This window comes from Aulonocara stuartgranti (genome assembly GCF_965226115.1).
Source record: "Aulonocara stuartgranti genome assembly, chromosome: 3".
Lineage (NCBI taxonomy): Eukaryota > Metazoa > Chordata > Actinopteri > Cichliformes > Cichlidae > Aulonocara > Aulonocara stuartgranti.
Genome location: NC_138941.1, coordinates 72,579,773 through 72,593,360, shown reverse-complemented (window position 1 = coordinate 72,593,360; position 13,588 = coordinate 72,579,773). Strand labels below are relative to the sequence as shown.

Here is a 13,588-nt window from a genome sequence, read left to right as displayed (position 1 = left end):
TGTGATTTAAGCATGTAACAATTTTACTGTTTTTTCTAACAAGAAACAGTGAAACTTAAGTTAGACTTGTGTTTGTAAATGAACCGCCCCATGTTGTGTACCTTTCTGGATCTTATATTTATTGGGCTACATATTTATTTATTATACAGTACATAAGATCAAAACTCACGTTTTATGTAACTAAAGTGTTTAATTATGTGGGCTACAGAAAATAATTAAGTTATAGACTATATTTATATGAAAAACATGTACGTACTGCATTTGATTCATTTTAACCATATGTAACCACCTGCATATGTGTTTGAAAAAAAGGCTTTGATTTGCCACCCCATTTGATTTTTTTGCCACCCTCATACCACCCTAAGAAAATTTCTCTAGATCCGCCCCTGCTTGAGGGCCTCGTCAAAGGTACATCAAACACATCCCTCCAAGATGGTCTTTGTTCACCTCCTAAATGATCAGTTCATGTTGATAGATTTATACACTCTCTCTCAAATGCATGCATGTATACCATCCAACACAACATAACACAGCACAATAAACACATAAAATTAACAATTTAATTATTGGTAACAAAAAGCAGACTGTTTTGATTACAGTATTATAAAGTCGCATATGTCTATACATGTAATGTTTCATACTGATTATTTTTCCACATACAATTACAAAAAGAATCATGTTTTTCCTGTAATTCCTTTTTTTTTTTTTTGTAAAGTACAAGGACAAATGAACAGTGAATAATCAAAACTGATGTATATTTATAAGGTAAGATTATGGTAAGAAGGGAAAATATCATGAAATCACTTCTTAAAATTACCTACACAACATTATGTCCCTTTTTTGGTAAAAAATACTCTAAAGTTGCTGACCACTTAAAAATACTAACTTATAATACAAATAGAGTAATTTGTTTGTTCATATCCATATAACCTCAAATTGAATATTTACATTTATAATAAAATGTCTCTTTTTTCCAAATGATAAAAAAACTAATCGGAATAATTAATTACATGTACATATATACATATACAAATACAATAAATTGTTCTGATTGGTTTTCTGTTCAAGCCAAATGTGTTACAAAGGGTTCAAAATGGGTCCACCAAACACTTTTATTATGTATCAACAAATTTGAAATTGAAAATTGAAATTTAATCTTACTACCAGATATATAATGTCATAAAATTCTTGTTGTTTGTTACATATGCCTGCTATATATTTTTTTCAAATCATTTAATGTGGTAGGAGTTCCATTCGTTTACATTAACCAGTTTTAATTTGTTAGTCTGAGGTTTGTACTCACTGTCTGAGTTACAACACAAGCTGGTTTCTAACCATGTGCTGAGTTTTCACTTTCTAAATCATTCATAAATACATTCAAATCTGAACGTTCTTTTAGACTGGGTGTATTATTGCATTTTGTCAGTGAGAGTATAAGTACATGGGGAATTCACTGACAGGAAACAACGTTAGAAATACCATCATCCTCAGCTCATCTACTCTACTGACACTGACACTGTCAATGGCAACACATTCACTTCTTCACGACTGCGAATGTATGGAAACATCTTCTCAGTAAAAGTGTTTCTGAAGGTGTGTATGTGTGTGTTAGTATCAGGATCAGAGAACGACAGCTTTCTTCTGTTCCAGTTCAGATTCACTCTGATCCTCTGGAGCTTCTTCTTTACTGAGAGAACAGTGAGAGGAGCTGATGGTGAACATGCTGAGTATTTACCTTCAAATAACTCTATTCTCCATAATCTACACCATAACTCTCCCTTCCTCTGCACAGACTCTGCCAACACACCCAGGTCCCAATATGTACTGTCTCCAACTTCAACATCCCAGCTGTGAGTCCCTGAGTTAAAGCCCTCAGAGCCCAGGACAGAGTAGAACCAATTAGTTCTCCCTGGATTATCAGGAAGCTGCTGCCTCTCTCCTCCTCTCACACTGGTCAGATCTTCAGACAGGATGAGGTTTGGATGAGCAGTGTTTGGGTCCAGAATGAGAGGAGTGTAGGAGACCATGTACTTCATGTTGTTCCAGATGTTGAAGGTCAGGTTGCCCAGGTGTTTGGCCTGGTCTATCAGAGCTCCTGAGGGCAGCTGTGGATCATCCAGCAGGGGGCAGCGCTGGACTCTTTCCACTGCAGCCTTGTAGTTGTGCAGGAATGAGACGTCTTCAGCTCTCAGCTCCTCCTCTGTGGCTCTGACTGTGTCTGAAAGAGCTGCTATCTCTCTGCTCAGAGCCTCCATCTTCTCCTTCATCATCCCACTCTTCTGCTCCTCTTCCTCCCTCAGTGCAGCCAGCCTGGCCTCCTCTTCCTCTGCTAGAAACTGCTGAAGCTTCTTAAACTGCTCCTTAATCTGCCTCTCTGTGTGTCGGGCCTGGACCTTAATGTGTTCTGCTGTTTGATCAAACTTCACTTGAACTTCTTCACAAACCTTTAACTTCTCCTTTAAGGGCTCCAGAGTTTCCTGAAGTTCCTTCTTGTGTTGTTGTGCAGCTTCATCGATGGGTCTGAATCTGTGATTGGTGTGTCTTTCTGAGACACAGCAGACGAGACACACTGGCTGCTGATGGTCCAGACAGAAGAGTTTGAGTTTCTCAGAGTGCAGACTGCAGAGAGCCTCTGAAGCTCTCTGATCTCTCTCCTGTAAGAACAAGGAACACATAGTAATATGAGTACATAATCTTTTTCCACTTTTTCTTTCTTTTTTTTGCTGAATTGCTTTATTCATATACATTGTAGGGTGTACCTTACATTACAAGGTAGATCCTGCAATAAAACAACAGAGAAAAACTCAACAGTCATATGACCACATATGAGCAAATGCACTTTGACTCCCTTTTAACAGGAAGAAAGCTCCAGCAAAAAGAGGCTCAGGGAAGGGCGGCCGTCTGCGACGACCGGTTGGGGTGAAGGGAGGAAGACAGGATAAAAGGCATGCTGTGTTCAGGAACACGGCAACTGGCCAGCGCCGTGTTCCTCTGCGGACAGTGTACTCCCGAACCATCTGGTCCATCACATCCACGCCACACTTTGTTTTGTTGTAAAGGGTGACAGTGTTTGGCTTCCTTTTGGTAGTGTTATCAGTCTGAACCACGCTGTGCATGCTGCTAAGAATATAGACTGTCTTCTTCCGTTTGGCCGCATACGCCGTCAGCGTGGCAGCAGAGGTTGAAAACACCTAAGAAATAAGATAAATTGTTATTTCCATAGCCCTTTTACACACAATGAAACACATAAACATAGAACCACAAAAGACCTGCAACATACCTGAGTGGTGAATTCATTGCGATCTGTCTGTCTAGTGGATTGACGAATTTTCCTGCGAATCTTGTTGACTGTGCCGAGGATGGTGGTTTTCCGTCTAAGAAGTTTTTGCGCAAGTGAAAGCGATGTGAAAAAATTATCCGTGGTAACATTTCTGCCCTTGTCTAGGAATGGTTCCATCAGCCTCATTACTACATTTTCAGAAAGTCTCTCCCCAGTGGGACGATTGGGGTCCTTGCCAAGATATAGGAAGACATTGCAAATGTACTTGGATTTTAGGTCGCAAGCCACCCAAAACTTGATCCCAAACTTGTCAGGTTTACTTGCAATATTCTGCAGGAAACAGCACCGAGTCTTTGATGGGAAAAGCTGTTCATCAACGGTGATATGTAGACCAGGGTTGTAGCACGTGATGCAGTTGGTGACAAATGATCCCCACACACTGGAAATTGCAGCGAACTTATCAGTCTTTGCTCGATTTGCTCCATTGTGGCATCAATCAGACCACTGGTATAATGTTGAAAATGTTGAAATGTACTCACTCACTTTTTATTATTATTTGTAAATATGTGTACAAATGGTTGGTTTTTTGTACTGTTTTTATCAATAAATTTCAGCAACAAAGGACATACACCCATGTGTGTTGATTTCTCCCTAAGATGGCAAACTGAAACACTCCAAGTTGGTGACTTTTGGAGATTTATTTCCCTGGATGATTGAGAATGCATCAAGACGAACACAAAAGGAAGTTCACAGCTTTTAGCAGCTCCCCCACCCCCTCAATCACACACCCCCACTCCCCTCCCTCCAGAATTCCCAGGTAACAACCTAATTTACATATGAATGACTAGCCAATTTAGCTTCCACTTGGCTGAAGCTAAAGCTTAGCTAAAAGCCTACCAGCCATTTGGCTGGAAGGCGGGTTTTAACACTAGGAGTCCCAGGCTTCTACCTTTCTACCTTTAAAACCCGGAGAGCAGCCAAATGGCTGGTAGGCTTCATTATTCTTGGTTTAGTTAGGTTTTGTGTGTTTTACCCCTTTTTGTGGGCTGATCAGCCACTATTTAAGTTTCCTCTTTGTCTCATTAAGTTAGGTCAGTTTGTTTGAGTTATCAGTTGTGTTGTCAACTTTGAGTAGAGTTTTGTTATTTTGACCTCTTTTATGGGCCCAAGATTTTGACTCTTTTTGTATGAGTTAACCAATTATGTTTTTTGGGTTAAATAAAAAATCATTTTTTTGGACTTTAACCTGTGCCTAAGTTTCCTTCACTGCTCGGTCCATCACAAGTGGTGTCAGAAGTGGGATCAGCAGTTGAAGGCACAGGATTTTTTTTCTATTTTTTTCCCCTCTTCACTTATCAAGCCATGCACAGACTGGGAAGGAGTGGCAGAGGAGCAAAAGGAGATTGTCAAAACCAGCCAGTTGGAGTGGTAGAGCAAGTAGAAGGAGGAGAGGAAAATGGAGCCACTGGAGGGGTGGATATTACTGAGAGCCAAGGTAAGGAGCCGACAATGTCAGAACTGATTTCCATCCTTCATTCTCATATGGGTCAGCAGGAGGCCCAGGAAGCAAGAAGAAGGGAGGAGTTTACCCGCCAGGAACAGCTCTTTAGAGCACTACAACATCAGTTTCAGCTGTTGCAGGTAGAAGTGCAAGCTCGTACCTCCCCGGTCCCTGAGCCGCAAATGGAGGAACCTAAACAACCAGAGGTAGAGTCCTTTGAAGAGGAGGATCCTCCCTGTGCTGGCTCCAGTAATGAGCAAATACATCCTCAATCAGGTCAGTCTCGCTTTTATGAACCCAGGCTGGAAAAATTGACAGAGGAGGATGATATTGAACATTTTTTAACAACATTTGAACGCATGGCTGTAGTTTGCCAGTGGCAAAACATGGACTGGGTTTTTCATCTGATTCCTTTACTCACTGGCAAAGCAAGAGGTGCGTATGTCCATATGGATATGGATGACTCTGACTCTGACTATGACAAAGTTAAAGCAGCTATTCTTCAAAAATATGACATTAATCCTGAGACATATAGACTGAGATTCCATTCACTGGAGGTAAAACCTGATGAGAATCCAAAAGAACTATATGCAAGATTGAAAGAGTTATATGAGAAGTGGGTAAAGCCAAAAGGAAAAACGGTGCATGAGGTTAGTGAAATATTAATTTTAGAACAATACTTGAGAATGCTGTCTCCTGAGTTATATATGGATTAAAGAACACAATCCAAACTCTGCAGTGGCAGCTGCAGAGCTGGCTGATGTGTTTGTGGCGGCATGGAGAAAAGGACAGCCATGGAGCCACACAGCATGGAAAATGAGAGATAGTTCAAAATCTGTCCCTCACTACCAGAAAGCAGGGTAACAAGAGCTCAAGCTAAGAAGAAAGAGGAGTCCCTACACCCACTCCATGCCTTGCCCTTCTATGATGCGGACATAGAGACTGCACCCGGGAAGTCTCGTAAGTCACGTGGACAGAGAAGAAAGCTGCAGAGAGGAACCAAGGAACTAAGCAAGATTTGAACAGCAGGGGGGAGTTTCTGCTGAAAGATGGCATTCTGTATCGTCAGCAGGGTTCAGCATCATCATCATCATTTATTTATTTATATAGCACTTTAAAAACACACCTGGTAGACCAAAGTGCTGTACAATACTAATATGCACATAGTAATAAAACCAGACATAGCAATCAAGTTAAAAAACAATAAAAAATGTCAGTTACCCACAGAGTTAAAAGCCAGGGAATAAAAATAGGTTTTTAATAAAGACTTAAAAACGGGCACTGATGTAGCCTGTCTAATATGGAGAGGAAGGTTATTCCAAAGCATCGGCGCGGCAACAGAGAACGCTCGGTCTCCTCTAAGTTTCAACCGTGACTTTGGGACCGAAAGCAGCAACTGCTCAGCTGACCGAAGGGAACGAGTGGGGACGTGGGGCTTCAACAAGTCAGACAAATAAACAGGTGCCAGACCATTTAGAGATTTAAAAGCCAATAAAAGGACTTTAAAACGGATCCTGAATTCAATTGGAAGCCAGTGTAAAGAGGCCAAAATCGGAGTGATGTGATCAAATTTTCTTCTGCTAGTTAAAAATCGTGCCGCAGCATTTTGCACTAATTGCAAGCGTGACAAAGTGCCCTGCCCAACCCCTGTTAAAAGAGAATTACAATAATCTAAACGTGAGGTAATAAAGGCATGAATAACACTTTCCAAGTCACGCTTGGAAAGAAAGGGCTTAACTTTTGATAAACGTCTGAGGTGATAAAATGCTGATTTTATCACCCCGTTTATGTGGTCATCAAAGGTGAGTGCAGAATCAATTTTAACTCCGAGATTTGTGATCGAACTCTTTAGTTGGGAAGTCAAAGCTGCAAGATCAACATCCAGAGTATGAGAAGAACGAATCAGCATTGCAGTTGGTGGTTCCTAGAGCAGTCCAGAAGGTGGTGCTCTCCTTGGGACACTCCATTCCATGGGCTGGCCACTTGGGAAAGCACAAAACCATGGCCCGCATTAGAAAATATTTTCATTGGCCTGGAGTGCGCTCGGATGTGACACTGTTCTGTAAAAGCTGCCCTCAGTGCCAGAAGTCTTCTCTTAAAATCCCCTCCAGAGCTCCTCTCCAGTCTCTACCAATTATCAGCACTCCATTTGAACTGCTAGGAATGGACATTGTTGGTCCTCTAGAAAGAAGCAAGGCAGGCAACCGTTACATGCTGGTTGTGACAGATTACGCTACAAAGTATCCAGAGGTCTTTCCTTTGAGATCAATAAAAGCCAAAGCAGTCGCTCTCTGTCTCATACAGTTCTTCTCAAGGGTTGGTTTTCCTCGTGAGATTCTTACTGACCGTGGCACTAACTTTATGTCCACTTTGTTGAAGCAGGTGTAACAGCTCCTTGGGATTAAGAGCCTGAGGACAACGCCATACCACCCTCAGACAGATGGCCTAACAGAGCGCTTCAATCAGACCCTGAAACAAATGTTACGCAAATTTGTCAATGAAACTGGTACAGACTGGGATCAGTGGCTGCCCTACCTACTCTTTACATATAGAGAAGTACCCCAGGCTTCTACAGGTTTTTCACCTTTCGAACTATTGTATGGCCATGAGGTACGAGGCCCCTTGTCTCTTCTAAGGGAGACTTGGGAGGGTGACCAAGAAAGATCACAGGCTGTCAATGTTGTCTCTTATGTTGTCCAGATGCGGGAACGGTTGGGGAAGATGACGGAGCTGGTCCAAGCCCACAAAGCAGAAGCACAGCAGCACCAGAAGGCCTGGTACGACCAGTCAGCTCGGCAAAGATCCTTCAGTCCTGGTGAGAAGGTGCTAGTGCTTCTTCCAAGTGATGACAGTAAGCTGTTAGCAAAGTGGCAAGGGCCATATGAGATCCAAAAGAAACTTGGACAAAAAACCTATAAGGTCGCTATTCCAGATCAGCCCCGCTCCAGCAGAGTACTGCACATTAACCTGCTTAAGGAATGGGTGGAGAGGCCAAAGGCAGATGTCTTTCTGATCCAGGAGGTTTCGGAGGAGGAGGAAGTAGATGATCAGTATCTGCCAAAACCCACTCCTCGGATCTCAACCATCTTCCTGAGGAAAGACGGGCTCAGGTGGTTAGTGAAAATCCTGGTAGAACTGACATTGTGGAACATGACATTGTGTTGAAAGATGGAGCTTCTGTGAGGAGAATGAGTTACAGGATACCTCAGCGTCTACTGATCCTGTTGAAAGAGGAGATCGACCTGATGTTGTCACTAGGAATCATTGAAGCCTCGAAGAGCGAGTGGTGCCACCCGGTGGTCCTGGTGCCAAAGAAGGATGGCAGTATCCGTTTCTGCATAGACTTCAGGTACCTGAATGCAATATCACAATTTGATTCATATCCAACTCCCCGCATTGATGACATGGTTGAGCGCCTTGGGAAGGCCAGATACCTGACAACAATAGACCTCTGCAAGGGTTATTGGCAGGTACCACTGACTAAGCGCTCAAAAGAGCTGACTGCTTTCCGGACCCCGTGGGGCTTGTTCCAGTTTAAAGTCATGCCCTTTGGACTGCATGGTGCCCCAGCAACATTCCAGAGACTGATGGACCAGATACTGTCTGACATGTCTGATTTTGCTGCAGCCTACCTTGATGACATAGTGATTTTCAGTTCTACCTGGGAAGAACACCTGAAACACCTGGAGAAGGTATTGGGGCGTCTTCAGTCTGCAGGGTTGACTGTTAATCCAGCTAAGTGTGCCATTGCCAAGGCTGAAACTGAGTACCTTGGGTTTGTGATTGGAAATGGAGTAATAAAACCTCAAGTCAATAAGGTCACCGCCATAGAATCCTATCCCTTGCCAGAGACCAGAAAACCGCTGAGATCATTTTTAGGTATGGCAGGATTCTATCATCGGTTTATTCCTCATTTCTCTGCCAGAGCAGCTCTTCTGATGGATCTGACTGGTGCCCGAAGTCCCAATAAGATCACCTGGACAGAGGAGGCTAAGATGGCTTTTCAGGACCTACGACAATCTCTGAGTAAGAGCCCAGTCTTGCACAGCCCTGATTTTGAGAGAAATTTCATTCTTCAGACTGATGCCTCAGAGAGAGGATTGGGAGCTGTTCTGTTACAGGGACCGCCTGGAGAGCGTCATCCAGTGGCCTTCATCAGCCGCAAGCTGTTTCCGAGGGAAGTGCGATACTCAACCATCGAGAAGGAGGGACTTGCCATCAAATGGGCCCTGGACTCCTTTAGGTATTATCTTCTCGGGCGGGAGTTCATATTGGAAACAGACCACAAGGCTCTTCAATGGATAGAGAGAATGAAGGACACAAATGGAAGGATCACGCGATGGTATCTTGCAATCCAGCCATTCTGGTTCACTATCAACCACATCCCCGGCAAAGATAACTGTACTGCAGACTGTCTCTCTCGCTGTCCCAGGGAGAGCTCTGAAGAGGGGGAGTGTGTGATGGCTGCACTTACAGCCACACAGTGGTAATATCACCATGTTAGTGTAGAGGCTTATAAGTAACATTGCATTCACATTTCTTTCTTTAAATATAGGAATTTATTTACAGGACAATAAATAACTGGTTTTGGTTTAGAGTTAATTCACATATCCACATAACACTGCATTCTAAAATAAGTGCACACATTTTAGTTTACACTGTTATGTATGATTAATTTTTTGTTTTCTGAGTTACCTTAGTTGCAGCTGTTCCAGTCCCTTGATTAAGGAGCCAAGAGGTGGAAAAGGGGCGGAGCGAGCTTTAAAGGAAGACTACAAATTGGTTCACGCCATAACTCAGGACCATGGGGGGAATTGGAGTTCATTATGTTTGGTTCAGTTAGGTTTTGTGTGTTTTACCCCTTTTTGTGGGCTGATCAGCCATTATTTAAGTTTCCCCTTTGTCTCATTAAGTTAGGTCAGTTTGTTTGAGTTATCAGTTGTGTTGTCAACTTTGAGTAGAGTTTTGTTATTTTGACCTCTTTTATGGGCCCAAGATTTTAATTCTTTTTGTATGAGTTAACCAATTATGTTTTTTGGGTTAAATAAAAAATCATTTTTTTGGACTTTAACCTGTGCCTAAGTTTCCTTCACTGCTCGGTCCATCACAGTTAACATATGGCCAGTGTTGGGGAGTAACGGAATACATGTACCGCCGTTACGTATTTAAAATACAAAATATGAGTAACTGTATTCCGTTACAGTTACCGTTTAAAAAGGTGGTATTCAGAATACAGTTACTTTGTTGAAATAAATGGATTACACTGCGGTACTTTCCTGTTTCATTTTGTCGCGGGTCAGGACTGTTTGGGTTTTGTTTGACAGCTACGTTCTGTTGTTCCAGGCGGCAGTGTTACGGTTGCCATGGTTACAGGGCGACGCTCTCTCTCTCTCTCTCTCTCTGCGACTGTGTAGTTCCCTGGGTGAGAGAGCGCCTTTTCATTGTTGTTGTTGTTGTGCTAAGCTAACAGGCAGAATGCTACAAGCATAGCTCTAAAGAATGTAGCATCATAGGTAGTGTAGTCTGTGTTGCAGGGAGAATGGACTGCCATACACGTTATGGGTCTGTGAGCGCGAGGAGGAAGAAAAAGGGGAGTGGAAAGGTACGAGTTGTCATCGAGCAAAAAGGGGAGCTGGAACCATGTAAATATAATAATAACCACTTCAGCCAAGAAGAGTGCCTGACGAGCCCAGTTGTAAGTAAGCTATTAAGACTCGACTGTACACCGTGTTCGTGTTTTCCTCCGAAAACAATAAGTTCCGTTGGAGCAGCCTTTCAACGCCTCTCTCTGTCTTTCGCAAGAAAAGTTGACCCACACAACAAAGTAAAGCTATTTTTCGGCTACGAGCTGACAGGGACCCCGCCGTATTAGTCAGAGGTCCCTTTACTACAGTTTGGAGTCGCGGACCTTCAGTAATAGTAATAAATCACACAGCAATAGTACATTCACGTTGTTGTAAAAAGCATGATAATATATTAAGTAATCCAAAGTATTCAGAATACGTTACTGTCATTGAGTAATGTAACGGAATACGTTACAGAATACATTTTGGGGCATGTATTCTGTAATCTGTAATGGAATACATTTTAAAAGTAACCTTCCCAACACTGCATATGGCATAGAAACTGAACATTTAACAGTATTTCCTGAAACCCCTCTCGTGTCTGATCATTTCCTGATAACATTTACTTTTACAATAATTGATTACACAGCGGTGGAGAGTAGACTTTATCAAAGTAGATGTCTTTCTGAAAGTGCTGTAACTAAGTTTAAGAATATAATCCAAGCGCTGTTATCATCTTCAATCCCCTGTACCAACAATGAGCAGAGCAGCTACCTGAACTCTACTCCAACAGAGGTCGATTCTTTTGTTAATGGTTTTACCTCCTCACTATGTACAACACTGGATACTGTAGCTCCTGTGAAAATAGAGACTCAAATAAGAAGTACCTGACTCCGTGGTATAATTCTCAAACACGTACCCTAAAGCAGATAACTTGTAAGCTGGAGAGGGAATGGCGTGTCACAAATTTAGAGGATCATCATTTAGCCTGGAGAAATAGTTTGCTAATTTATAAGGAAGCCCTCCGCAAAGCCAAAACATCTTACTACTCATCACTGATTGAAGAAAATAAGTGCAAGCCTAGTGTCTTTGAAGATTTTAAGTCATCCAGGTCATCGTAGTCTAAGGAGCTTAAAGAGAAAAGCGTCACCTCTTACAGTGGGGCAAAAAAGTATTTAGTCAGCCACCGATTGTGCAAGTTCCCCCACTTAAAATGATGACAGAGGTCAGTAATTTGCACCAGAGGTACACTTCAACTGTGAGAGACAGAATGTGAAAAAAAAATCCATGAATTCACATGGTAGGATTTGTAAAGAATTTATTCGTAAATTAGGGTGATAAAGAGAGATAAAGAGAATAGGATGCAACTTTTGATGCGAGTGAGCTTTATTTTGTAAGATGGGTGGAAACAAACAGAAACAGCAAGGCCAGGATAAAACTTCAACTGGAAAAAACTAACAAAACAAACCTGAAACCAAGAACAGAAATGCAGGGAGACACGGAGAGAAAACACAGAATTGACCAGCAACCATGGAACACAGAAACAGAAACCAAAAGACTAGAAAAAATAAACAATGACAAAATCAAAGTTCAATAATGATACAAAAACTCAAAACACTGGGTCACTGACCCAGGACTATGACAGTGAATACTGAAGACCCCGTGACTTACCTGACAGCAGAGATCCTCCTCTGATCTGGAAGCCATTGAGTCTGTGAGTGAAACTGAAAACAGCAGACAGGAAGTACAGTCAGTCCTGGCTCCCCTCCCTCCTCTACCACCTTCACTGAAACTTCCTTTGAGTCGTGTTTTTGCTCAAACTCACATTCAGTGTGTGGAGCGTCAGCAGCTTGAAGCAGCAGTGTTGGAGTTTTCCACTTTTCTCTCCTGTAGCTGGACTCACTCAGAGGAAGCTGCTAGTTTGGTCTGAGCTCAGTCTGATCGTCTGTGCGTCTCTCTGTACTGAGGATGAAGAACTTCCTGTTTCCTGCTTTGGCGCAGTTGGGTGATGTAAGAGTCAGAGCTTTATTCACCTTCCTCTTGTAAATCCTGTAGCTTTGCCCACAGCATAGGTCTGTTTCATTCTAAGGTTCAGACTTCTGAACTCTGCCTGCAGCTCAGAAAATATTAAGATGGAATTGAGATGGAATGTTACCTCTCTGATGTGGAAGGAGCCTGAGCTATTTCATGAGGTGTCCAATTCTAAGCATGGCTTGGGCTCTGGAACCAGTCTCCTAGAGAGGAACTGGATTGTTTCAGTCTGGAGCTGCACTCAGTAAGAGGCAGTGGTCAGGCATGGGTAATCTTGTATGCCCACGGCCTGGCGCCAGTTCGTTGGGGTTTTATCAGCATCGCTTTGAGATAGAATATTTCTCATCTTAGAGATTGCGTAAATGCAAGAAAAGCAGTCTTGCACATTATTGAATATGCATATTAAAGTCATATTCTGAGATCTTTTGGGGGTTTTTTTGTTTTTTAACACTAATGTCCCTTTTTCATTGGTACTTACTTGGCTTGACTCACAGCTCGTCTCTACTTGACTGGGTTTTGGTCATTTTCCAGTACAGTCAATTACAAACCTAATGTTTGTGTGGTCGTTAAAGCAACATGGCCAAGGGTCCTGTATGTGACACTGATTCTATTTATATTATACAAAACCCATTTCCAGAAAACTTGGCACTATTTCTAAAACTGCAATAAACACTAAAATCTATGATTTGGTACGGCATTTAAACATTTAGTTAGCGGGCAAAGGGGTAAACAAAATATTTCAAGAAACACATTTAAACATTGATGCCTGCAACACATTCCAAAAAAAGTTGGGACATGCAAGTTTACCATTGGGTCACATCCCCTGTTTTTTTTACAGACTTTATGTCTGTGAAGCCAGCCTGTTGTAATTTATGCAGAATGAGGCCTGTTGAAATACACATGGAGTTGCTAGGAAAAGAGCATATGTCGCTCCAAAGTTCCTGTGTAAGCCTTCGCATCAATAGTGCCTTCACAAATCCCCCATTACATGGACACTGATGCACGCCCATTTATCACAAAGGTTTGTTTTTGCACCTTTCTTTGGTAACAATCTGGAGCAGGGGTTTTTTCTCGTCTTTGCAATGTATATGAGGTCCAGTTATCCCCCAAAACAAGCTGAAATGTGCACTCGTCTTACCACAGAACTCATTTCCATAGTCATGCGTTCCATGTCAGATGATCTTAAGCTGAAAAAACTCGTTCGCATTTCTG

General features: G+C 42.2%; 1 protein-coding gene across 1 annotated transcript; it reads right to left on the bottom strand.

Moving 5' to 3' along the window:
* Positions 1–822: 822 nt before the first annotated feature.
* On the bottom strand, positions 823–12,337 carry LOC309703585 (nuclear factor 7, brain-like). The gene is made up of 3 exons (XM_082528500.1): positions 12,171–12,337; positions 12,017–12,069; positions 823–2,654 (listed from the first exon to the last, which is right to left on the bottom strand). The coding sequence occupies exons 2-3, from the start codon at positions 12,050–12,052 to the stop codon at positions 1,497–1,499; spliced, it is 1,194 nt and encodes a 397-aa protein (XP_082384626.1). The 5' UTR covers positions 12,053–12,069; positions 12,171–12,337; the 3' UTR covers positions 823–1,496.
* Between the last annotated feature and the right edge of the window lie 1,251 nt (positions 12,338–13,588).